We start from the raw sequence: 27,519 nt of genomic DNA on the forward strand, positions 1-27,519 counted from the left end.
ACATTACGCATATATCGATATACGATCGATTGAGAGCGCTTGAGGAAGCTCATCACTCGACACTATATGTGCTATTAAACTTTTATAACCCCGAGACCGCTCGCTCGAAAAATAAATTCTCGATGACGAGGAATATGAGGGTGCGACGTCCCTTTTTATGAATACCGACGAATGTATATCAGGAGCGAATTTCAAAATTATTATCGCTATAAACGCGGTAATCCAATTTCAATAACGATGATAATATTTTTACTACTGTTTACCATCGCGATATTGAAAAATATATTTTCATTGCTCGACGATGATAAATAAATTCCCGTGAAATATTTTAACGAAATGTCAGCTCGGTTCAATCTAATCGAGATTTAATTTTCCTCGAATCGAATAATATTTTACGAATGTTTACTACACGAGAAATATCTCGCAAATCTACTTTGGCGTTGTCAAATTTACGATTTTGCACCAACTCTGCGCGATCGTTTTCCCACCAAACCAACCAATGAAACCACCAAACTAATGAAAGGCGAATGGCCAATGATCGAAGAGAATTGGAAGATTAAATCTCAAGAGTATACCGCGGCTCTTTCATTTAGCTTTATTCGGGAGAGAAAAGGCCAAGAAAGTAAGAGATGAAAACAGATAAAAAAAGAACGCAATAAAGAAACTTTAGTAAGTGAATAACAAAAAATTACAGAAAAAAATCAGAAGTAAGAAAAGATTTAAGAAAGAAGTATTAAGATAAATAACACTAGATGAAGAGAGTGGATTAATTTAATTTATCGTCCGATGACGAGCCGATCTCATAGATTCATATCAAAAAGCAATAAGAATTTTTTGTGTGTATATATATGCCTGTATGAATATGTATGTGCGTGTATAAATTACGGATACGTTTAACACGTAAATTACAAAGCTTGCATTACGTTCGTTATTAATATGTGTTATGGATTTTCATCGATAGGAGAGTACTTGGGCGGATTAAAAGAGCCAAACTATGCAAAAGCTACGAATTTCACTCACACGGAGGCCAATTATTATCGATGGCCAGTGTGCACATGCCCGAGATTATCCACGTGTCGTAATTCTTGTTTCCATCCAAATCGATCTGTGTCACGCTCGTTACAACGAAAAAAAAAATCGCGATGTCCCTCACACAAAAAATTCACTATAATTGTGATGATCGCGTGATATCATAAATATTGGAATTGGAACGTGAAATTGACATTTAATTAATATTTCAAAAATTGTTTTGTTTGAATTATATTATTACAATACACTCAAATATTTTTGCAAATATAAATATTAACAATATAATTAACGATAAGAGAAAAATCTTATCGCGTTAATTATAATAATAAAGTCAATATAAATATTCTAAAAATAAGTCAGATAAAAAGATTTTGATGCAATTTTAAAAATATATGGCAAACGATATTTAATTAGTAAGACTCTTCAAGCAATTGTTAAACATTATATTAATTCCTGCTTCGGCCTGATGAGACATTCTCCATATGTAAGTTTCGAGATTAATTTATATATGGAACTTAGTGATCTCAAACCAAGAGATACAGTTCCGAATAATTAATTTTTCGTGCTTTGGCTCTGTTGGCCGATTTAAAAAACATCATATTTATATTCTTAATATTGAGAGCCGATAAAAATATTTCTTTCTAATTATATTAATTGTTAACGCTTGTCGCAAAATGACAGAGTTGAAATATTTTTCAGACATTTTAATATACAGCTGCAGAGCTACGCTTATAAAACCTCTAATCAACGAACCCTCATCAAAAAGACAAACTCTCGAGAACATCAGCTTTCGTTTTATTGCCCAAAATCTGGTCACGAAATTACAGAAGTAAAATACAGAGAAGGATATACGTGAGAACGAGAATTCTCCCTTGTTATAAGCAGGGATATTTTTATCGCGAAAAAAGAAATCGTGGAAAAGAGAAAAAAAAAAAACTCACCCAGACCACCCTTCATGGAGCCTCTTCTTCTGGGGCTGGATAACATGGTGATCTCGGTATCAGCCTCGCCCATGTCCGTGAGATCGCTGGTCGATCGTCGACATCGAGTCATGTTTCTCTCGCCCCTTCTGCGTCTCGAGCATTCCTTTAATCCTTCACGATGATCGCGACCGACTTCGTCGAGACAGCCCTGGCTTTTGTTCTTTACATTTCTCGACCTTTCACCGGGTCTCTCGTCGGCGATGTTTTCCTGCATACCAATCGAACCTTCCATAGATGTCGGTTTCCCTGTATCGTTGCCTTTATATCCCCCAGTCTCCCTGTTCCCGCCCTTCTGATCCACATCTGGGCTTCGATCCGTTTTCGGGCTGGTCGCGTCGTGCGTTACTATTGTCGGCGACATGGGATTATTCGGGCTCATCAGGCCGAAGCAGGAATTTCTCCGGCAATCGAAGGACTTCGGGCTCCTGCGACCGTAACCGGACGACGAGTTGACCGATCTACTGCGATCGATCGTCGATGACGAGGTCTCCGACATCGGGTAACTGGCCGCTTGTGCTTGCTTCATACTCTTCCGCGGACCGCAGAATTGAAAGATGGGCGATTTCTGGCTGGGCGAGTGCAGGATTTCGCTGTTGGGGGTCATGGGACTGCGTGGCGGGCCCGTCATGCGAGCGTAGTAACTGGGACTTCTGGGGCTCCTGGGACTCCTGGATCCGCGCTGCTGCTCGAGCTCGCCGGCGCGCCCGAACTCGTCGAAGTCGAAGTTCGTGTTGGGCGTCTCCGGGCAGTACTCGGGCGGAAATTCGAAGACCAGCGGAGTGCCGGGCGACTTGGTCAATTGGGTGGACTGACTGTGGGTCGGACTCCGTTGTTCCGCGATCGGCACCTGCTGCTGGAGACGAGGCAACGCCGGCAACTGACGAGGACTCCTCGGTGACTTTAGATGGATCGATTGTCCGGGACTGTTGGTCGCCATCTCCGACGCGGGATCTCTCTGACGGATTTACCTTCCTCCCGGATCGCGTTATCTTTGATGGATCGACCTTCTGAGTCGGGTATTTATCGCGGTTCTGTCATTGTCGCGTTTCGCAGAAACGACTCGCCCGAATCAAGCTACGTCCGTAAATCGTTCGCGTAATGCTCGACAACCGTTCTTTTCATTTCAATAGATTTACTGTCAAATTTAATTTCGATACAAATTTATATATGGTCGCAGATATTTATTTATCGCGCAATAAATGCGCTTGATTATCGTTTTGGATAAACAAATCTTCTGGACTGTCAAATAAAGCATGAAATTTAATGTTTATATTAAATTTTAAATAGGAAGTAACTAAAAACAGAAAATTAAATCATGTATATGTATTTTAACAAACATTCTTTTATATATGTATACATATAAGTTTAGTTGAAATAACTTTTCACATGCTTTAAAATTAAAAATGTAACATAGCTTAGAAAAAATATTTGTATCTAACTTGTAACGTTGCCGTTTCTTATTTATTTTATAAAAGAGATTTATCTTTCTCGTACACATAAACACACAAAAAAAGAAAGAAAGAATAAATAAAGAAGTTTAATGTTTACATACACTCAATTTTATATATCTCTTTAGACTTTCAATTTTGTACAGAACATTACCTTAAATAGATGTAATTAAACGAAAAATAAAACTTTATGTCATATTCAATCGATTCTTGATTAATTAATTATGATGGGATATGATGCTACTCTATAATATAGCGCGTGACCTATAACCGCAAGGTTAAAACGCACCTGTGTCAAGTTCACGATCGAAACCTGGCAAAAGTTGTATATTGATCCAAATAAAAAATAAAATAAAAAAATATAAAATATTTAAAAATATTACTTTAATAATATTCTTATTTTAGATAAAATAAAGACTCCATTACAAAATAATAATTAATGTAATAAATAACCACGGAGAGAGAGAGAGAGAGCTCATTCCTAAAAAAAAACAATGTTCAATCAAACAAAAAATTCAGAATTTATTGAATAAATGTTTATAAATGTTTTTTTACTTTAGTCAAATTTTCTGCTTACTTGTTGCCATAGAAAATGATCAAAAAATTCAAATTTGATAACAATAATAAAAACTTTCAGCAAAGAAAGATACCGCTTAGTCACTGACAAAGCCAGTTTACAAATCAAACAATAATATTGAAACAATATTTACCATGCGCAATATTATTGTTCATATTTGATATTATATAATAAATGACAGAGATGATAAATGATACCAACACAACTGTTGCTTACATCGTAAGATAAGCATACACGACGATACACACGAGATTATTGGCCAAAGCGATACGCCAATTAGCCGAGACTAGAGATTAACCTGTTGATCGTCGTTGTCACGAAGAATATCGTCACGTTGTCTAGCTGCGCCAAGACGTCAAACGGTAAACGTTGCGATGTACAAAACGCTGAAATGCGAAATCTCGCATCACGCTGACGGAAGAAAATCTGATCCTAAATGGAAGAAACGCACTCGTGTCGGCTCGGGCCGAATTTGACGTCGTGAGGGGAACGAAACGTCGACACCTCGAAGATGCCACTTCGGCGATGGCCGGCACGCTACTGAGGGGTTGCGATATAGCCAACCCCTCACCAGCTTCGCCGCAAGCCACCCTTCCCGCATCCAGCTCGACCCTGGAGCTTTCTGTTGTTCTCTCCCTCGCACATGCTCTTTCAACAATTCGCATTCGCGTTCGATGTTTTTTACAACTTTCATGATTTTTATCAAAATTTCATCATTTTGAAATATATTTTTTTCTAAGTATATATAATAGTATCATTTTATATTTTTATTTGCTTTATATATTCGAAGATTTATTTTTAAAATATTTTTATTTATATCGCAAACACGCATAACATTTTAGGAATGTTTTCACAGCAGTTTATTTGTTTTTATTTAATAAAAATATTTTGGAAATATCTATTTCCGTATCTAATTTGATTTTACGTACGAATCTCTGTTAAAACTTGTTAAGAATCAATGAATCATTCATAAAATCATGCATGTCATATATGTATATCGAAAAAAATAAATTTAATAAAATCACTGTGCTGGCATTCAAGTTTGTAATTAATATTTCTCCTGGTTTACGCAAAAGGTATCGCCTATCGATAGTCTATCGAAAAAGGTTGCGTTTGTGTTTATGCAGAGAATAAAGGCCTGAAGGTTTCGCGTGCTTGAAGCCCGCAGCAGTGGTTGAAGTCTGTTGTAACAGTATCCAACAGGTAGATGTTTAGTATATGCAGGTACATTATAAAATCTAATATACCTCTGATGTTGGTCCAAACCCGTTTACATAGCATAGTTTGGCCTTTAATCAGTAAGGCACTATAGTAAGGCACTATGAAGGTCTCGCGCATGGAGTAATCTAATTTGGCCTCTTAATCAATCAGTAACTCTGTCTCTTTGTCAGTTTTTGGCAAGAACGATGAATTGCCTCGATGCATCGAATGGAATTTAAATGCCTAGCAGATATTAAATATTTTAGATATAAAAAGGAAGAAGAGAGCAAATTAAATTATATCGAACTTAATTATTGTCAGATAACACTTTCAATCAAGCAACTAATCTCGTAAGAAGCAAGATTGTGTATACTCACAATATATCTCGAACTTTCCTTTTAATAAGTTCAAGATTGATTGTTTATATAAAATAGAAGAAAGTAAATTATCTATTATAATCTCCATGCATTAACTCTCTAATTAAATTTGACCTATTAAAAATATTGAAAATTCGATAGAAGTTTTTAATCAATTTTAGAAAACTGATTATTAAAAAATATGTTATACAATATTACTTTATATTTCTTGATGTTTGAGAGAAAAATTTTATAATTTATTTCAAATAACTAAAGAGTCTCTATATTAAATTAAGATTTAAAAATAATTATCACACACACACACGCGTCATTAATAAGAAATATGCGTATTAAGCTATAAGTTTTTTGATTCCAATTTATATAGAAAATAAAAAATATATATATAACAATTTTATTAAATGCGTTCTCATTCTGTAAATTATTTGTCCTCCAAAGTTAAAACATCAATCAAATAATTTTTTGACTTTTGATTTAAGAAAAGCATTGCATAAAATCACACAATATGTGCTGTATATAATTGATTCGACAAATTGAAATATTTTCTTTTACCACGATAATAATAATACTCCAGCTTTAAAAGAAAATGAATCGCTAGATTTTTTATAAATGTTTCTCATTTTTGTATTATAATTTTGTTTATTTCGTTTGCAAAATATTCTATAATCTTATGATAAAAATTATTTATATAACACTTACAGATATTCACAATTGCAAAAGGAAATGTGTTAAGGAAAATCATGTCAAACGAATTATATAACGTTCTCATAGTGAAATGTCGATAGAAATTGCTTCACGTTTTCGTTTAAAACTTTTTATCGAAGTCAATCAAAGTCTGCCAATTGTACTCATCATATTACATGATATTTCAATTGCTCGATCTCGATATAATTTGATAAGCAAAATCTTGGCCGAAGTGCATTTTAAAGATATCGTTGAAATCGTTGAAAAGTTTGCGTATCGAAGTCGATCGGTCGGATCAATTTTATATCATAGTTTGTTAAATGCCAAGTATATTATCTAAGAAATAATTAAAATAATATTGGAATCATTGGCGCCTCTAATTTCACTTTTTGCACAAAAATACACTTTATATATTGAAGATATCAAATCGATACTTCTAGAATTTAATATAACACTATAAATGTGCCTTATTCAAAATTATTACTGACAGTAAAAAATTTTTATAATAATACGTGATCACTCGACATATTCTGCTTATTTATCTAAAACATGAAAACTGTTTCCTCCTTATTTAAAAAGAGTATTCTAAATTATTTATGTATAAACACCTATTTCTATATTTGAATTTTGCTTATTCGAATTAAAAATTTTATTAAATTTTTAGTAAATTTATTATTGAATTCCAAAAACGTCGATTTGATTTTTATAGATATACTCTATCATAGAAATATAATTACGAATCATATTTCGCAGACATTACTAAAATGCTAAAATATAATTACATTTATAAAAATTATTGCACACTTTCAATCTAAGTTTTAGAAAATCTGTCAGATGAATATTCTTATGTATCTAATATCTTTATTGTACAAAACGTGTTTCATTAATAAAATAATAAAACTCAGCAAGTTTAAGCACGTGTGCCAGTAAATTTTTCGTACCTAAATATCTAATCTTAATTTCTAATATTGTGTATGTGAGAAATATAATTAAATTATATATTTTTTATGCTATAACTTTATATTTTTATCGGATTTTTGTATTATCAATATTTTTCTTACAGATTCCCTTAAAGATTATTGAAAAAAGAAAATTAATCTTACAACTATATATATTAAAATGAAATATATTTCGTACAAGTGATTTCTATTTAATATAAATAATTAATTTATAATAAAAGAATAAAATAAAAAATTTAGGATAAAAAATTTCATAATTCTTATCCTTATTTCAAGCTTCATTAAAAAATTGGTTTTACATAAAGATGCATATCATATATCATATGAGTATCGCCAAGAATATGTAAACTGCACTGGTACAATGTAGTTACCTATGTTTATTTCTTTTGTAGGTATATTACATATAATTTCTTTAATATAAATTTTATTCTCGGTTAAAAAACGAACTATAGTCAAAAAGAAAAGTCGAGTAAAATAAAGAAATATTCTAAATCAATTATTGTAAGAAGATAAAATAACGTAATCATTTAACTTAAATACTGCCTGACTATATCATACGAGATCATGGAAGTTAGTGGTATCGGAAACCGTCAGAGAGCGGATTCGTACAATGAGTTTCAGACGAGTTACCACGAAGTATGCATATTGATAAAAGCCATTATATCAATCGCAATCTATTTCAAAAGAATATAAAATTTGCAATATATCTATATATATAATAATAGTATATATGTAATATATTATAATAATACATATAATAAATATATATACGTATATATTTATAATATATAAATATTATATAGATAAAATTAAAAAAATTATTTTATAATTTATATCTCATCATTGATTATCTGTCAATCGATTAAAAGATAACCGAATGATAATCCGCAATCTGCAGCTCAATAAACTTGCATAGAAACGCGCAACACGCGATATAATTCTGCATACTCATCGATTGACCAATTAATAGGTCTGGCGCAAATTACTTGCGAAAATAGTTGCACATTTCCAACAACTTGACGAAGAACAAAAATACATCACTCGCGGCGATGTGTTCTCAATGAAAGCAAATACACGTGGCGCTAATGCATTAAATCATCTAATCATATCTGCTAATTATATTTACGTTCCCTATTGTTATGTAAAATATTTGGAAATCTGATCTTTGTAATTCTCATTGATAATCTTCATGTCGCAATGACTAATTATATACAGAGAAACAATAACCTTGCATTTTGACATTATTCTACGTCTCGTTATATTAATTAATTAATTCTATGTAAAACGTTGACGTTTTAAAGAGTTTTATTTTTAACTATACTATTATCGTTAATAGTTAAGAGAACAAAACATTAAATTAGTTCCTATAAAATATAAAAAACCGTGAGTCAATGTATAATTATATTACATATAGACGTCATACACATATACGATATATATAATTATACATTGACTCACGGTTTTTTATATTTTATAGGAACTAATTTAATGTTTTGTTCCCTTTGCGTGGGATGACTATTAGATGACTCACGTGTCTTGCAATTTGACAAATACATATTCATATATTAATATTTGTATTAAAAATTACATTAAAACTTATTCTTTCCAATTATTCACACGTAAATTTTTCTTTTTAAAATCAATAGCAATAATATTATTTTTGTTATCGCAGTTAATGGGAGTAATATTTTTTATCAAATATTTTGCAATATAAAAATACTTTATAAAATTATTATTTTTAATAAATTAATTTTATAATATGTTTGATTTATATGAAAATTAATTTTATAATATATATTTGTACACGTCATTATTCTAAAAAGTTGTTATTGTAGTATATCTTCTATTAAATATCATCTATACTAACGTCCTCATTCTATCATACTTACAATTAATCAATACTTTTTGTCAATATTTTGCAATATAAAAATACTTTATAAAATTATTATTTTTAATTAATTTTATGACATATATTTGTACACGTTATTATTTTAAAAAGTTGCTATTGTAATATCTTCTACTAAATATCACCTACGAACGTCCTCATGTTATCAGTTATCACACTTAATCAATACTGTTTGTCAATATTTTGCAATATAAAATACTTCATAAAACTATTATTTTTAATATATATTCGTATACGTCATTTTTCTAAGAAGGTGCTATTGTAGTATCTTCTACTAATTATCATCTACTAACGTCCTCATCATTCTATCATATTTTAAATCTTCGATTTACTCCTATCTAACCAGGAAAAATAGGGAGTGCAACATCTATTATCGTACTATCAGGGAAGCAACATGGCACGCACCCTGATGACGTTTCTAGTGGGGTGCTGATACGGAACCCACCCACAGTCTCAGCGTTAGCTCGACTACTGGCAAATCAGTCAGAACATGCGGAACCAACGTCGCAAGAGGTTTCGCATTCAGTCGTCGAGAATCCGGTTTGTCAGTTGCATCTAGTCTAACGTCTCCCACTTCGGGTCTTAGCTGACGATCACGAGGTCCCTGCCTCGATCCAACTCGAAAAGCGAGATCTCGACATATTTCCAGATGCCGTCGTTGAGGACTTTTCGGATCGAATTCGATCGACCGGGCGCTACTTTTGCCCCTGGTGAAATCGTCACCGGCAACGTCATCGTCGACCTGGCCAGGGAGAAATCTATCCGAGGTAAATAGCGCGTCCGGCATAACACACGTGTCGTGGCACGAGATCAAGTAGTATCGAACGGGTCTGTCGCTGGCGCCGAGTCGGATGAACGTCGGGCGCCAAAGTGCGCATTTGCGTGTATGTGTATGGAAGAATGCGTGCTATGTGGAAACAGTGCCGTGAAAAAGAGGTGCCGAATTTCGCGAGAAATGTGTTATCGTTTGGTTCCTTCAGACCCACTTGATTATCTATTCTATGTGGATGGATGAAATAAATCATTGAGAGGTTTGTGCAGAAAAGGCTCAACAAGTATCAGCACCGTGAAAGGATTCTTGTTTTTCGTAGTTTTAGAAAAGAAAAATTAAAAATTTTAATGAGAAATTGATTCAACAGAAACGTTAATGATGATTATGCAAGAAAAATTCATATATCCAGAATTTTCCATTACATTAGAACACAATTAAGGACGCATTTAAGTTCATTATAAATACAATTAATTAAATTGTGTTGACAGTTTTTGTATGATTATTATAACATATATGTCTTCACGATATGTTTTTGTATATTTTTAATTTTAATATATACATAAGATATATTAAATATAATATTTTCTTTCACTGATGCATCTCTGTATTGAGTTCTGTTAGCCATAACTCCCTATCAGACGCTTAGTATGACGTCATTTACAAACACAAGCTAAAACTACATGTGCCAAATATATCTCTCGAATACTCGCGTTTTTTAGCCCGTGCTTTAATATAGTATAAGAAGTTATGAAATTTATTTACTGTGCACGCATTTTATAAAAATAAAAAAAAATATATTCAAGGATTACGTAACAAATTAAATATATTAAATGTGAAGTGTTAATTAGATATGCAGTATATAGTTATCGATTCGCAGATAAATGTTTATCAGAAACGACATCTTGCCAGCTGAAACAAACAGATCTACTAACATTATATTTCACATTCATTTTAATAAATAATAATTATTTTCCAAGTAATATAGGAGTAAAATACATTAGGATGATATATTTCCCAAAACTCTGATTATTGTTCGTATTTGATAACAAGTCATGTTATTTAATAATTCTATGCATTTCTAAATTAATTTCTTCAATATTGCACATTTAGCAGTCTACATTTCAAAGTCATAAACAGACTAAAAATAAATTTATCAAAATGCGATTCCGGTTTCTATCCGTTACGTTGCACAAAATCTGATATATCTCGCTTTAATATTTGAAACAGCATCGTTTTACCACATTCTCGCATCTACTTTTTACATAACAGCTATAATTGATAGCTGTAATATATAATTGATTATGCAACGCGCGTTGTATACTGCGCATATTCGAGTTCTATTGATGCGTTTTCAATGAACATTGAATTTCGAACCCTGTAAACATAACATTGTTGTGTAATGCACAATTCCCTTTCTTAAATCGTTAATGTTATTTTTTAAAAATCTGTTTTTTATTTTTGTTAAAATCTTTAAAAATATTTAATAAACATATGGTCAAAAAAGAATTACTCTATTTGATGATCGAGTTTATTTCAATATTTAAATAAGAAAAAGAAAATAAAAGAAAGGGAAAATTGATTATTTTTTAATGTATATAACATTTTAATAAAAAAAAATAGATAACAATAAAAAAAGATTGGGGAATACATATTTTTTTTATTGCAGCGCTAAAATTGTCAATTAAAGGAGAAGCTAATGTTAGCTGGGAAAGAAGAAGAAGCACTAAGGATTCTCAAGGACACAATCACACCCACGTTGATCATTTTCGAGCGAATGAACAGTATTTTCACCTGACTTATTATCTATTCGGGAGTACAACAGGTAATATTTACAAGACTATTAAAAACTTGAAAATAACGTTCTGCAATGTAACTATGCAATTAATTCCAAGTAATTGCAAATTAATGCAATGAAGTATTTTTTATCAAATACATGTACATATCATAAATTACTACAGGTAATGGGGAAATACGGATGCCAGAAGGGTTTCACAAATACCCTTTTAATTTTACACTACCCTATAACATACCATGTAGCTTCGAACATAAACACGGTCACATCAGATACACGACAAAGGCGGTTATTGACAGACCATGGAGATTCGATCACGAGTGCAAAATTGCGTTTACCGTGGTTTCATCGTACGATTTGAACATGTTCAGTCAACAATGTGTAAGTGAAATCAGTATGCGAAAATTATGTGTATGCATTTCTTCTATCTCTATATTAAGGAATTTTAACTTTGCTATCAAATGACAACAAAATACGCGAAACAAAATGATATATTTGTGAATAATTTGTGTTTCTCACATATAATATATATATATGTCTGTATGATTTCTCATTAGCTAGGTGTAGACGACGAAGCGGCCGAAAGCTTTTGTTGTTTCTGCTGTTTCAATATGGGCTCGATGAAAACGCGCATTCGAATACCAGTAACGGGGTTTGTTCCGGGACAATCGATAGAAACGACGATCAATTTGGAAAATACCAGCCGTGTCAATGTGAACAGAATCTGCGTTAAACTAGAACGAGTAGGTTTAATGTCACTATCGTCACAATTTACTATAGTTATTCTATATCCACAGCTATAGCTTATCCATTCACCTATAATACACAATTTAATCAAATTAATTTTTACCTATACAATGTATAACTAATATTTTTCTTTTATAAAGTCCTTGGAATTCCATGCGAGATCACCGTATAATACGACGAAAACGGATAAAGCGGTCATAAAAACTGAGAAAACTGCGGGACCATTTGGCCAAATTTCCGAGATTGTGTCCAGATTACAAATTCCACCGATACCGCCATCCCAATTGGAATATTGCGGCATAATAGATCAGAAATATGTCTTACGCATTACAGTTCACGTATCAGGAATGTACGTACATTTCTCAAAAACACGATATTACTTGTGTCTAGTAGCCAACCAAAAATTTCTAATAATTTTAAAGAATTAATAAAAAAGAATGCTCAAGCTATAAATTTATAATATATCCATATAATTATATGTATAATAAATATATAAAATTATACAGTTAATAAATATAAATGGAGAATTCTTTTTTATATTAATTCTTCAAAATTATTAGAAATTACATGGATATAGCTACTTTTAATTGAATTAAAATAAAATTATATTGATTGGATAGTTCATTAAAAAATCGAATTTCCACGATAGGCATTGCAACATCACCAAAACTTATCCGATCTTGATCGGAACAACTCCACTGCGTTCAGTAATTTCACCTGTACCCTATACTCAAGCCATACCACAACCTACAGCTCCTGTAATGCCATACGATGATCCTCCTCCGCCGATGCCGATGTCCCCAGACTATGCTCCACCGTATACGCCTTATCCAGGACCCTCCATAGGCTTTGCGAATCAACCTAGCACCTCGGCTAATCAGTGGGACATACGTGAGTAGATTTTCTTTATGTTTCTTTGACACGCACAATTTTTTTAATCAATATTTGAAAATAAATATATATATGTATATTCATACCGAATATGCGATATAAACGAATATCGCATGACTTTATCTTGGAAGATTAGTTTAATGATATGTCATGTGTATATAAAGATAATTTTTAAAAATTATTATTATATCTAGCACCGCCCTCATATGAAGAGTGTTTGCAAAGAGCGGACAGCATTAAAGAAGAAGATGAATCTAATTATGTGCAAGGTGCCAACGAGCCCTTCGCACCAAGATATCCAGTTTTTAATTTCCCAACGCCATGTAAGCACGAAATAGAATTACCGTTAAATGCTTTATATCATATTTTGAAAAACGATAAGTATACCTATATATATTATTTTATAGATCCACCTGGTAAATAAGGTGAAATATCCATTTGGAAAATAAGACAGCGGAGGAATCCTATGTACTACCGACCAAATTACTTCTATATTTGACGCGCTTTGCCATAATGCAGAAGCAAGTATGCTAGAAAAACGCAGACTCCAATCGCTGCTACCTCATATATTTAAATATATTAGTGTTTTTTATGTATAAATTGTGATTGTGTATATTTTTATACTTTATAACATATTCTATTTACGATTATAAATGTAATCACGTTCTACATCAAACAAATAATACGTATTACATAAATAATCCTAAATAATAAAAAATCCAATTTTATATAATACGTATTTTGTACATCAACGTTTGTTTTATAACAATAATTAGCGCTTTTGAACATTGAAAAAACGTCAGAAGATGGAGATCCATAAAGAGAAATTTATTGCAGGAGCAATAAAAATAGTTACGCGAAAATAGTATATTTACACAATTTATTTTATATTTCAACATCATCATATCATAATCATCATCGAGTCATATAATAGCAAAAGTAACGTTAACAAAGTTTCGAATTTTTTGAACGGATAGATGAAATAACGCATAATTAAAATAACGAAGAGGAGAGAAGAAGGGGAGGATTCATCTCGATAACTTCACAAATCGGTTTGAAATCGATCTACAATCTTGAATGCGGAAAGTGGAGCATGGAAATCGGAGATATAAAGACATGTAACGAAAAAGAGCTTGTGACATAATCGTGAACTTAGCACGAACGGTCACTCCTATATATGTGAAATGTTCTATTCTACAATTGTACTCCTTTACAGTTTTACAGCATAGCAAATGTACATGGTACAACTATTCACATTCAGCCACCAAATGCCCGGCAAACTTATTTCATTGTAGGAACTGAACCCATCCATCTTGAGGCGATTAAATACGCCGCCTTAAATACTGCGAATATATCGAATATCTATCGCACGATGTTGCTATCGGATGATTGCGAAAAACGATTGAAAATGTTCTCATTCCGAGATCTCAAATATCCGCAAACTATTCTTACTTTGCTTTAATACCGCTTACACAAATGATCTTAATTATCAAAACTTATCCTTGTTATAACGCAAATATTGTCGACATCTATATATTTCTTCGATGGGATCATTTTTACAGCTTCTACACTTTTACACTTTCAATTTTATAGAACTGAAGTGTCATTCAGAAACATCCGAAGCAAAATCAGTAAGAAATAATGCGCTAATTCATAATCTGCGAGATATGACTGACGTTCGATGAATGTGTACGATCCTTAATACAGTGTCCATAGGAGTTCGTGCTAATTCAATATAATTCACAATATTGGAGTAATTAGTGCAATAAAAATTCATATCAAATACAAGAATAATTAAAATCGAAAGAAAATTCACAAACTATAGAGATTCTCAATGTGTAATTATATAAAAAAAAAAAATACCTAGCCAAGAATCGCAAGTGTGGGCTTATTTGACAATAAACCAAACAATGCTATGCAATGTCATAAAATCTGAAATTAACGAAGAACTCCAAATTAATATTAAAACATTTAATATAATGCAAAGATAATTTAAAATATTTGTGAACATACAAAGATAAGAGTATCAAAACATTTACAAAAATATTGTAATCAGAATAGAACAACTTTTTTGTCCTTGACTCGATAATGTTTCCTGACTTTCTTTCTAAAACTTTTCAGAGTATCTGGTTGTCGGGAGGGAAAAGGAACTGTGCGCTCCGACTTTACAAAAATTTACTTCGCTTATATTACAATAACCTTCCCTCGATTTAAAACACACACATCATTTTTTTCAACCCTTAATATATTATTATCATAAATAAATTTGGTCTATCGGTAATATTGAATACGCCGGTACAAATACTGGCAGTATTTGGTTAAGTAAAAATCATGATCACTAGAAGAGGTAACTTGTACGGGATCGATTGCGACATTGTAAGAACAATTCTTCTCGTAAGTATTTTTTAATACTTCTTTTTTTACATTTCGCGAGAACACGCACAGATACGTCGTTTTAATGTCATTTAGCAAATTTGACGAAAAAAATTCTGTATTGAATTACGTTAAATACGCACGTTACTACTTCCAGCAAACTTGATTTGATATTCTTTAATTGTCGGAGGTTTCGCAAATCTATCCACGACAGAAGCAGAACTTCCTGATTAAATGCCAATGATTTATACTTTCCTTTGTTCAACTATCATTTATATGAAATCTAGAGTGAAATAGAATCGTTAATGCCCTGTATGATTGATTAAAAAAAAAATATATACATGATCCCCATAATAAAATCTTTACTTTTATAATCGTTTCATTGGAAAATTAATATTTCACGAAAATGAGCTTGTACAATTATATATGTAGATATCTATCAAAAAGATGTGAAAGACTTTCATATTTCGATAGGTTGCACGGATCTCAAATGAACTTCATGATAAGTAATAAGTTGACACGCAATAAAGACAAAAAAAAATAAGGCTACTTCGTGAATAGATCTACCAAATGGAACCGATAGGGGAGTGCTTTGAGTCAAGTAGATCGATTTGAAAAAACGGGCGTTGTAACAGATGTTCTTAACATTTCCAACTTGATCTATCAAGACTGCCCCGGTCAATATATATTGTAAAACTATCGCGACCCACTTATTCGCGCCTCGTGACGCCTTGTTTTAAAAAAATAATCAATGTTGTTGTGTTATTGTTGCCGCTGCAATGTGGCATTATAATGGGTTCAAGACAAACATCAACATTTCGTATCTACTTATGGTGTACCGTCATACCGTCAGTACAATCATTAACATTAAATGAGATTAAGAAAAAGGCATTATTTTACATTGTCATCGTACATATGTTGATCCAAGTCATGAACCAGAGGATACTGGGTTGTGCACATGTAATGTTTATTTTATATATATAAATATATATATATCTACATGTACATATATATGTATATATATAATATATATAATATATACATTATATATATAAAATATATATGTATATGGATTTATGTATGTGTCTCATTGTGTTTATGTTGTATGGTATGTGTTTTGCGCAATCACTTTACATTATTACATTGTTTTTTTTTTTCAGTCCACACGCTTTCAAAGACCTGAAAAGAAAATTACATTTACTCTATTTGTAGATATAATAATAAATAATCATTACACAGTGTATATTAATATTATACACGAGAAGAGATATAAATAGAAAAAAATAAAAGCAAAAGTGTCATTAAAATTATTTTTAAAAAATTAATTGAAAACATAAGAACTCTAATTTTTTTGTATTAACAAAAAAATATATTTAAAGGAAAAATAATATATTTAAAAATATAATTTAAAAAATAAAATTGTTTTTTCCACGCTGTTTTTTTCTATTTAAAAAAATTATTTTGTACAATCTCTACACACACATTTTACACAAGACACTGTTTTTATTAGCTTTTATGAAACTTATTAACTCTTATTTTGTATGTTCAATATATGCTGTAACAACGTGTAGAATAAGGTCACATTTTATTCGAGAATAAAAATAGATTTGCACAATCAATAATTAAACAATGAATTCTTGTGCAGCATAAACGAATGTAATTCCAAAATCAATACTTTTGTTAAGTAAAATTAGCTAAATAACTTTTTGTATCATTATATAAATTCTGTGACTAAATGATTCCCTTTTCTTTCATTACATGAATTATATATGTGATTAAATTTAATTATTAGATATGTACAGTAATAAAAAAAAAAAAGAAAATTTGTAATGTAGTAATAGAAAAATTTGAAGATAAGAAAGCTGTAAAGAATAATAAATTATTCTTTTGGCAATTTTTATCTAAGATTAACTAAATAAAATATCAAAACATACCAAAATTACGTGCGTATCTTTAATTTTCTCTCTTAATGGCACCAGGAGCTTCAGCTAGTCCTTTAACTTTAAGCCGGTCTGCCGTTTTGAGAAATGCTGGTAACTGATCTTGTGAAACATTTACTTCGCCTGCATACATGAATTCTAGAATGGCTTGCAAATGACTGTACGCAACATCCTTTAGAATTATAATAGGATGTTTGGACGGATTTTCCTGTAATATATATATCAAGCAATGAATTAATTCAATTATATACAAAATATGTAGTAATATACTTCACTTAGTGTAATATAAAGAAAATTATACCTCTAACAATGATTTGAAGTAAGGACTACAGGCAGACAAAACCATTTTATGCGCTTTGCAAGTTTGACCATCGCAAGCCAATGTCACATCCGTGAAACTTTTTTCATCTCGCAAGTGTTTGAACGACGACACCATGTTCGACTGAAAGTCGTTCCATTTAAGAAAAAACTGCTGTTGTTCTCCCGCCATTGTGAATGCTGATATTGCCCTATAACTCCTACGTAATTGTGCAGTCTGCAAATAAGATTATATCAAAACATCAGTCAATGCCAATTGTGTAAATATCAGAATCGCCTAAGCATCTTCATACGTTTATATAACAAAAAAAAGAAAATTATAAAATAAAGCAAACAAAAATGAAAAAACCGTCTAATGAAGAGTCGCACATTTGATCGCAAACTATAAAATATGAAATAAAAAATATGCTCGCACGATTAGCCGCTATCGACCGCGATAAATGTTGAATATTAAACAGGAATATAAAGCAGAAAAAAAAAGAACGAACATTGTTTCGAGCTAAGCAAACGCGACAGGTTCTTCGCGCCTTATTCCAAGATATACCCTTAGATAGGTTAAGCCAGAGAAAATCTCGGCGGGACGCGACGACGCGGATCAGCCGAGTTTCGCCGCGAAACGGAGCGTATCATCTCACGACAGGCGGAATATTAATAACGCGATCTGTCAAACGAATATCGAAACGTCTACCGAAGGCGTTAAATTGCACGCCTCGTCACAACATGCGTGCGTCCGTCCGCCCGTCCTATCGAAACGGCGCACACGACGAGAGACCCTCGACACAACACACGGTGGCCCACAACACACTTCAGGCTTGTACGTAAGCGGCAAGGACGCCGCGAGTCTTACTTCGCGTCGTCGACGTGTCCTGGATGAGGCGCCGACGTGTTTACAACCAGCACCTTGCTGCCGAGGGAACGCGAAAAATACGCTGTGCCGAAAAACTTTTTGCGCGATCACCACCGATTTTTTTGTTGTGACTAATATCACACGATGAACAGGGAATTTCGGCCAACCTCGGATCCTTCCGCCGACGATCGGCGCGCGTATACGTCGTACCGACTGAAGTTGCTCCCGAACGCGTTGTTAGATGGCGCGACCGACACGATAATACAGTCGCAGTGCTCTCGTCGTCGCGCGTTTGCGAAGCGCTCTCGGTGAGTTGGAATGTTTAATGAATATTTTATATATTGATATGTACAATTGATGCTGCGTGATTTCGTAAATATTCAGTTAAAGTTAATCCATAACTGATTTATCTACCTTTTCGCTTCGCTCTTCTTTGGGAAATAAACCTAAAAGATATGAAAAATCGATCAAAATGCAGTCAACTTTAACCTACATTTAACGGCCCCTTTTGTGCGTTTATTTTTATTGCAATATATTTAAAATTTTGTTGACATTTAAAATTATATATATATATATATACACGTATGTATAAAATTAAATATCAAAAATATTTTTATTGTATATTACACTGCAATAAAAAATAAGTGGACATAAGATAAAATTTTAGTTGATTATATACATATATATACATATATATACATATATGTATATGTATATATATTCCAACTAAAATTAAAAATTATTAAGATTTATTATACAAATTCTAATATTTTTAAATTTTTGCAATTCTGATATTAAGAAACTCAAATGTAGATAAAATAGATTTTGCGTTTATAAATTTTGTAAGCAAACTTATATATTAAAAAAAAAAAAAAAATATATATATATATATATATATATATATATAAATTTGCTTACAAAATTTTTAAATGCTAAAATCTATTTTATTTACATTTAAGCCATTTGATCCTATAAATTTGCATGAATTCAAAAATGTTAGATTTTATATAATAAATTTTAATAGTAATATTTTGAAAATATTACAAAGAATTTACCTTGAAAATCACGATAATCGTGTGACAATATGGTATTGGAAGAATTTTATACTCAAAAAGAATTTTCTTTTAGAATTTACCCTAAAAATCAGGGTAATCGTAGGACAATATGATATTGGAAGAATTTTGTGAGTTTCTCTGATTAATATTTCCTAACATAAAAAATATTAATGTCTATATAACGATAAGATATGTTCGATTAATTTTATTGTGTACATATTAATATTTTTTATTATGATAAATATTAACTAAAAAAATTTTATTATCTCACATCTCACGATTACCATAATTTTCAGGGTAAATTCTAAGAGAAAATTCTTTCCGTGTAAGAGTTTCTCTGATTAATATTTATTACAATAAAAAATATTAACAACTCTATCATAATAAGATATTAAATATGTTCGATTAATTTTGTTATGTATATAAGAAATTTACTATGTACAAATCAATATTTTTTTCATCAATTTTTATATATTTATTTTTATAAAATTCTTTTATATACCATATTGCCCCATGATTACCATGATTTTCAGGGTAAATTCTAAGAGAAAATTCTCTCCGTGTAGTAATAAATTTACTTCGTATGAAATTATAATTTATTTAAATAAGCTATATATATAAATATCATATAAAATATATCTATTATTCATTAGTTATTTTCCTAAGGTATTTATTACATTATTACTTGTGTGTGTGTGTGTGCATGTGTGATAATTATAATTAATCAGAATTAATTAATTATTTTCTAAATCGCCATATACGAGAAAAATGCGCAAAAATTCATTTAGTAGAGATAAAAAAATAAATAAGAAAAAAATAAAATAGAAAAAGCAATAAATTAAAAAAATATGTGATAAGACATTTTTCATGGATTTTTTATTCCCGTTTTGTAACTCACTGTTATGTAATGTGCCTAGTGACATGCATATATGTATATAAGATGAATTAGAGCGCGTAGAAGAAAGAGAGATGTTTATGATTAGTGATGATGCACAAAAGGATGCGATATTAATCTCGACGGCAATCGCGCACAAAAATTGCTTTCATTTTTTTTGTCTGTCTTAAGAGCCACCAAAGTCCATAAAACACAAGTCGCTGATACGCAGTAACGTGTCTTTTTTCAATTCGCACGATTAATAAACGTCAGCGTGCGTTGGCTCGTATAGATCAACGCACGCATAACTACTGCGCGATATTAAAGATAAAAATCTGTATGTTGATAAACAATCAAAATATGACGCAACAATGACGATCGTTTCTTGAATATTGGCGACTCATCTCGCGTAGAAATCGCACATTGAAAAAAAAATAAATAAACAATCTTGAAAAAAATTATCTTCGATTCAGCAATAATACCGGAAGTGGATAAACGCGGTTCAAAAAGTTGAAAAATTCCGGGGCAATTCCGGAGAAAGTACAGATAAATATTTTAAAACGATAAAGCAATCGAAGAAAGCTAAAGTATAAATAAGGAAATGAGATATATATATTGCTTTAAAATTAAATAAAAACAATTGTAAATTTCTTAGAGAAAATGCAAAGATCCGATCATCAAAATTCGTTTTTTTATTAATCCACTTCAGTAAAACAAGTTAAAGAATCTTTCGTAAATCTTGATTATCATGTCTAAAATTTACGAATAATAATTACATAGCTTTTTTATGATAATTATATAGCTCTTTTCCCAATTTATTCTCATTAATTTTATTTGATAGCTCTGAAATCTTGTTTAAATGCAAATTAAATCTTCGCCAGCTAAAGCAAGGCGCGATATATTTCAGAATAATGAAAATCATTTTCATTTGCAAAATCTCTAAAAATTTCAACAGAGGTAAATAAATGCAACGAATAATTTTTCCTTAATTGATTACCGTCAATTGCGCAATATCGTGCAAACGGTGACATGGTTTTATCGACTGCAACAAAAGTACTGTTAACCGCATTTAATAATGAGTATTATACCGATTACAGCGATAAGTGTCATACAATATCACATTATGCATATTCTATTACACATACATTAAATTTTTAATTTTTTTGGTCAAATACAGAATACAGAATCGATCGAATTTAATCATCGTATATATCCCGCCAATTTTCGTGTCTGATTCAAGTTCGATTTCCATCTATTTGATAATTTTTCATATCGTAATCAATGACGAAAATTTAATTATTAATTTATAAAAAAAAATAATTTTCGGAAAAAAATTCATGCATCCTTAGCGAGTTGAAGCCGCAAACCACCTTTCGTACGCATCTCGCGCGAGCATTTAGCATCAGGGAGAATCAAAGCGGCGGAAAACTTTTTCCGCAGCGCGGAACCGTGACGGAACCGCAGCATGTGAGAGCACTAGGTAGGGCAAGAAAAAGAGAGAGAAAAAAAAACGCATGACGGAATCGGACCGAAGGGGGCACGCGAAAAAGAGAAAGACGGCCGAAACGCGTCGGAGATAGAGAGGGAAACGTGAAAAAAAAAAAAAAAAGGAGGACCAAAATCGGAGGAAAGCGCGAGAGAATAAGAGAAAGAGACGAGTGCGTAGATAACGGAGCGCGAGAAAAGCGAGAGCAAGAGTTAGAAATAAAACAGGGGCCCGCGGAGGAGAGCCAAGGAGCCAGGGGGAAGAATGGGAGCTGACTCGTACGAGGAATGACGGACGAGAGGAAGAGTGCGGTTCGGAGGAAGCTCCGCGCTTGCCTCCTCTCTTGCCGGTCCTCTTTCGGAGGGGACCAAAGCGGAACGTGAGGGAGAAGCGTGGAGGCGCGCAAGCGCAATAACGCACGGAACGGCGGTCGCGCGGGCCGCATTGAAAGCTTGTAACATGCCGTCGCGGCGAACAGTCGCGCGCTAACTCTCATGTGGATTGTATTATCGCATCGAACTCTCCCTCTTTCGCTTCATCTCGTAGCGGTGTCTCTCTCTCTTCTCTCTCTCGCGTGTATTCCGCATGCGGGAGTCAAGAGGTAGAATCCGGAATTGCGTTGTGCGTCAGAATAAACCCGCGGAGAGTTTGACGCGGAGCGGATATACACGCGACTAAAGTTAAACGTCGTCGTCGACAGACGGAACGTGTGACAACGTCGAGGTCTTCGTGATCTCGAAGTATATATATAATCCGTTAGATCCATTAACCAAGTATTTGGAACAGTGTCAAAAACTACGACGCGCGGTTTCAAGAAAAACGACGAAGTCCGTTTATTATCCGCGACGGTGATGGTGTGAATAAATAATATAGATTCACGCCGAGAGGAAGATATACGACCACCTGAAGAGGGAGATAGACAGGGGATAAAAAGGAAAAAGCAGCGAACGTGGAAGCAGAGTTTCCACATAGAGGAATAGACGTTACAGGTGGTTGCGGTGAAGGGGACTTCCATTCTGTGATGTGTGAGTGAACAATGGAATCACCGGTCATGTACGATTCGGCGGCCCATCAGGCCCAGGCCCAGGGTACGGCCGATCTAAAGAAGTCCCAAGTGCTCAACAATAACACCAGCAATCAGAACAACAACAACGCCGCGACGAATAACAACAACTCTGCACTGCAGATCAATCACAATCACAATCATAACCAGCAGTTGAACAGCGCGGTGGTGAGCAAGGTTTCCGCTAGCAAGGCAACCCTACATCAGCAATACGCCGAACACTGCGCCGCAGCTGGCGAACTCACCGATCTCAACACTCCGGAGATCTCGTTGGACCTCCAGAATCTGATCGACGACAACCACTTCAACGACAATCTACTGGACATGCTCAACGCCGGCAATGGGGTGAAACACATGAGAACGGGCAACTACAACACGCGTACCACTTTGGCGTACATGCCGCAACCGGTGCACAGCGGCGCCAACTATCACCAGGGAAGTTGTAGCGACAGCAACAGCTCGACCTCGGACTCGCCCAGCATCAAAGAGGAGCCCCTGGACCCGGCGGATTATCGTCGCCACTGCTCTCAATATCCACCTGGTTACAGCTCAGTGACGAACAACCCGTTCGCCAATGGCGGCCAGACCTTCACCACCCTGACACCATCCGCGTTACAGGGAAATCATCCGGGCACGCCAATTCATCAGCCACCGCCGCGGGGCGGCCCGATAAAGGGACAGGTGATAAACCATCAGCATCACGCGGCCGCTAACGTCGCCAGGAAGCAAACCAAGTCCATCGACAAGGCGAGCGACGAGTACAGACGGCGGCGGGAGAGGAATAACATCGCGGTGAGGAAGAGCCGCGAGAAGGCGAAGGTGCGATCGCGGGAGACCGAGGAGAAGGTCAAGTTGCTCGTGAAAGACAACGATCTGCTGAAGAAACGGATCGAGCTGCTCACCGAGGAGCTGAACGTCCTCAGGTCGCTCTTCGGCAACGTCAGCATGCTGCCGGAGCACGTTCACCGCGAGATCTCGAGGCACCTCGACCAGTTCCAGCAACACGCGGTCGGACCCATGTAGCAGCAACACGCGGACATGGTAGCGCGATGATCATCCCGTACGAGACGGCGTCGTCGTCGTCGTCGTTTATGATTCGCGTCCCTGGCCTATCGGGCCGCTCCGATTGTGAGACCAAGTCGTCATCGCGTCTTCCGCTTCCCTCTCGCGTTCCCGCGCGTAAATCTCTCACGAGAGTCGTCGTCCTCCTCCTCTCGCGCTCGTTCATTCCCTCTTTCTTCGTCTTCCTCCTCTCTTCGACGCGTCTTCTGCGTCGTATCTTATATCTCACTCGATTCGGAGAACGTGCATACGTCGTCGTCGTAGTTCGCGAACGTGGGAGAAGAGGAGAAGAGCGAGTTACTACTCAAAAGCGAAGCCTGCGAGCTGGAGAACACGAGCGATGATTCAATTTCGCGTGTTCGGAGAACAAGTGCCTTCGCCCCACGCAAGTCCCTCCCTCGAAAGGAAGAGTGCTTACTTCCGGACACTTGAGGGAAGGGTGAAAGGGGGCGGAAAATCAAACCGAAAACAAAATAGCAAACCGTGAACAAATCGATCGCGATTGGACCGCAAACGAGCTGGTGTTGCGATCTCTTGACGTAGCCGACCCCGAGAGTCGCGTCAAAAATTGACGAAGAACGCGAAAAAAATGCTGTCCGATCTTTCCCTTTTGTTTATATCTTTTCTTCCTTCGTCTCGTCATTTTTTTTTCTCTTTTTTTAATGTATTCCCCTTACTTTTCCCTTATCCTTTCTTCGCGCTTATGGACGCTCTAAGACTGTCGGTGATACCTAGATAAAAATTCAAATCCCTCTTGGTGAACGCGCAGAATCGCAACACGGAGCTCTCCGAGACTTCGAACAAATCATCGAACAATTATCTCACCTTTAATTATATAATATATTTCGTATACTACTACAGAAACGCACACACACACACACACACACACACACACACGGACACGATTCACCCCAAGAAGAAAAAAACACACCTTCAACGCGAAAGACACGTTAAACACACACGGCGTTGTATTTAGATTTCGGTTCTTAGATAACATTAAATTAAAATAATTAGTAGATTATATATTGCTCTCCAATTACCAAGTACCTAAAGAAAGAGAGTCACGTTGAAAGCATGACGATCTTTTTCAACGTGACTCGTGCATCGATATGTGTATCAATAAGAGAAGTCAATGTTCATTCTTTTCTCTCGATACGTATTCGCTTCCGCGCTCGCCCTGTTCGATATGAAAAGCGAAGTCGAGGAAGGCAAGCACGAGCAATCAATCGCGCTCTTGTATTATAGTTCTTTAATAGTAATTTTATTATTATTATATTCGAAATGTATATATATACATATATATATATATAAATATAGTATATATATATATATAAAAAGCTAATATATTTTGTTAGAAGAGAATGCGCGCGAGTATGTGCGAGAGAAACGGCCGGGAAAATTGTACGTGTGCAAACGCGAGCGTACGTCAACATCTATGTATGAGTACCTGTATGAATATGTGTGTGTGTGCGAATATGTGTGAACATATAGATGTGTAATTCTACGTGCGTGAATGGGTCGATAGCAACGACGATAAACGAATTATTGTAATTACATATTTTATTAGTGTGCGACAAGAGAGATAGAGAGAAAGAGAGGCCTGAATGGGTTCTATTACGTGCTTGCAGTCGTATGTAAAAAAAAAAAAAAAAAAAGAAGAATTTATCTTCACTCGTATATGTAAATCCGATGCCTTCAACAGCGGCAACCGGCTGTATGTACCGTGCATTCGTCACAGTTGCATGTATCGTTACGTGCATTCGCGCGCAAATGATTTAATTATGCGAAGACGCGCGATCGCGGTGTGAATGTGGAACGTTTGGCACGATGTATGACTGATACGTATGATATTAGGGTACGAGATTACCTGTCACAGATCACGGTCATCTTGTCTATGCACAAATATATTTTGATATGAAACGTATCCGCGATGTCTGCCTGGTCTCTGCTTCCTTCTCTGTCTCCGCGTCCAGCTTTCCCTCTCATTTTCGTAAATTTGTGCTCTCATATTTTCGATGCTACCTGTCAACAAAGAAATAATGAATATGTATTAGAATATATACTAGAAACTATATGGAAATTATTTTTTATTTTTTACATTTTTGTCAATGTGTCGTGTGCTACATCGTATGTCACGCACTAAATCCATGCGTATATCTATTTATCGCACGATGTGCATCACGTAAATATAAACATCAATCTTTAAATCATATTTTTCACGGGCAATTAAAAGCTAGACGTGGAAGTCCGTGCGTCAGTTTCGTGGAAGAATTAAATTTCTATTGAAATTGATTCGTTATACGCACTAACTTTCCTTGATGTGATACTAAGAAATAAAATTAAATTAATCTCAATTCAAAATTATATTCCTTTAAGGAAAAACAGACGGATTTATTAAAAATGAAATTTATTTAATCTTCTTGGTATCGTATCAAGGAAAAATGACCTGTACAACGAATCAGTTTTGACGAAAAATTCTTCCTTGAAAATGACGCACTGTGTCTGATTGTTATTTGTCTGTTAAATTTAAATATGATTTTCAAATTAAGAATTTAATTTTTTAACTATCAATCTCTTTAATTATTCTTATTGGTATTTAATTATTCTTAATTTTATTTTTACTTAGCGCGCTATGTTTTAGTTTTGAAACTTTTATCATAGAATACATTCAAGTATTCTCCTTTATTTTCCAGAAATACAAGGTTGATAAAATATATATATATCACTATTTTAATAACTTTATATATTTTTAAATCATTGTTAATACGCATGTTTATTTTTTCTGAGATTTAATAAAAAAAAAAAGGTATTTAAAAAACTGTGCGATATTTTTCCTTGAAATAAGGAGAGAAATTTCATCCTAAATAAAAATGACTATTATAAAATCAAAAATTTACTTAGTTGTTTGATAAGCTGAGAGATCCAGCCAAAGCATCATAAAATATAAATCAAAGTCGAGCGCATTATCGCATTCAAGCTTGATTTTAATGGTGTCACGTGCGCGGTCAAACGAGTTTCGCCTCAGGGAGATTTCTTTAAGGCACAAAATGCCACGTCCATACAAAGGTGGACAGTAGTAACCGACTATTAGTCCGTCGAAAAAATCCATCGGCGTACGTATGTGCACCCATACATACAA

At 34.0% G+C, this 27,519-nt stretch overlaps 4 protein-coding genes and 1 long non-coding RNA gene across 12 annotated transcripts in view; 3 read left to right on the plus strand and 2 right to left on the minus strand.

Moving 5' to 3' along the window:
• Nucleotides 1–4,563, minus strand: part of LOC114944174 (uncharacterized) — a 40,822-nt gene extending 36,259 nt beyond the window's left edge. For 2 of the 3 annotated variants that reach the window (XM_029319963.2, XM_029319962.2), the window contains exons 1-2: nt 4,254–4,563; nt 1,971–3,251 (exon numbers count right to left, since the gene is read on the minus strand). In XM_029319963.2, the coding sequence (XP_029175796.1) occupies nt 1,971–2,949 (979 nt within the window). In that variant the 5' untranslated portion in view covers nt 2,950–3,251; nt 4,254–4,563. The remainder of the gene's footprint in view (nt 1–1,970; nt 3,252–4,253) is intronic. The other variant, XM_085482264.1, reaches the window with a different exon arrangement.
• Nucleotides 1–27,519, plus strand: part of LOC114944186 (uncharacterized) — a 192,853-nt gene that overhangs the window by 76,325 nt on the left and 89,009 nt on the right. The window lies entirely within an intron of this gene.
• Nucleotides 9,589–15,835, plus strand: LOC114944178 (arrestin domain-containing protein 17). Its single transcript, XM_029319966.2, has 8 exons — nt 9,589–9,927; nt 11,599–11,754; nt 11,891–12,105; nt 12,282–12,467; nt 12,612–12,820; nt 13,121–13,362; nt 13,557–13,685; nt 13,770–15,835. Exons 1-8 carry the CDS (start codon nt 9,810–9,812, stop codon nt 13,784–13,786), a joined length of 1,272 nt encoding a protein of 423 aa, XP_029175799.1. The 5' UTR covers nt 9,589–9,809; the 3' UTR covers nt 13,787–15,835.
• The window catches only part of lolal (longitudinals lacking protein-like), a 150,615-nt gene continuing 137,321 nt past the window's right edge, over nt 14,226–27,519 (minus strand). For 2 of the 6 annotated variants that reach the window (XM_085482373.1, XM_085482372.1), the window contains 3 exons: nt 26,248–26,402; nt 19,255–19,286; nt 18,183–18,210 (listed from right to left, as the gene is read on the minus strand). In XM_085482373.1, coding sequence (XP_085338499.1) covers nt 26,385–26,402 — 18 coding nt within the window. In that variant the 3' untranslated portion in view covers nt 18,183–18,210; nt 19,255–19,286; nt 26,248–26,384. The other 4 variants (XM_029319974.2, XM_029319975.2, XM_029319973.2 and 1 more) reach the window with 4 other exon arrangements.
• LOC114944179 (slow border cells) lies at nt 22,706–26,304 on the plus strand. Its single transcript, XM_029319968.2, has one exon. It carries the CDS (start codon nt 23,292–23,294, stop codon nt 24,339–24,341), a length of 1,050 nt encoding a protein of 349 aa, XP_029175801.1. The 5' UTR covers nt 22,706–23,291; the 3' UTR covers nt 24,342–26,304.

The sequence above is a fragment of the Nylanderia fulva genome, unplaced genomic scaffold, assembly GCF_048542155.1.
Source record: "Nylanderia fulva isolate GAGA-0341 unplaced genomic scaffold, ASM4854215v1 Scaffold20, whole genome shotgun sequence".
In the NCBI taxonomy this organism is placed as follows: Eukaryota; Metazoa; Arthropoda; class Insecta; order Hymenoptera; family Formicidae; genus Nylanderia; species Nylanderia fulva.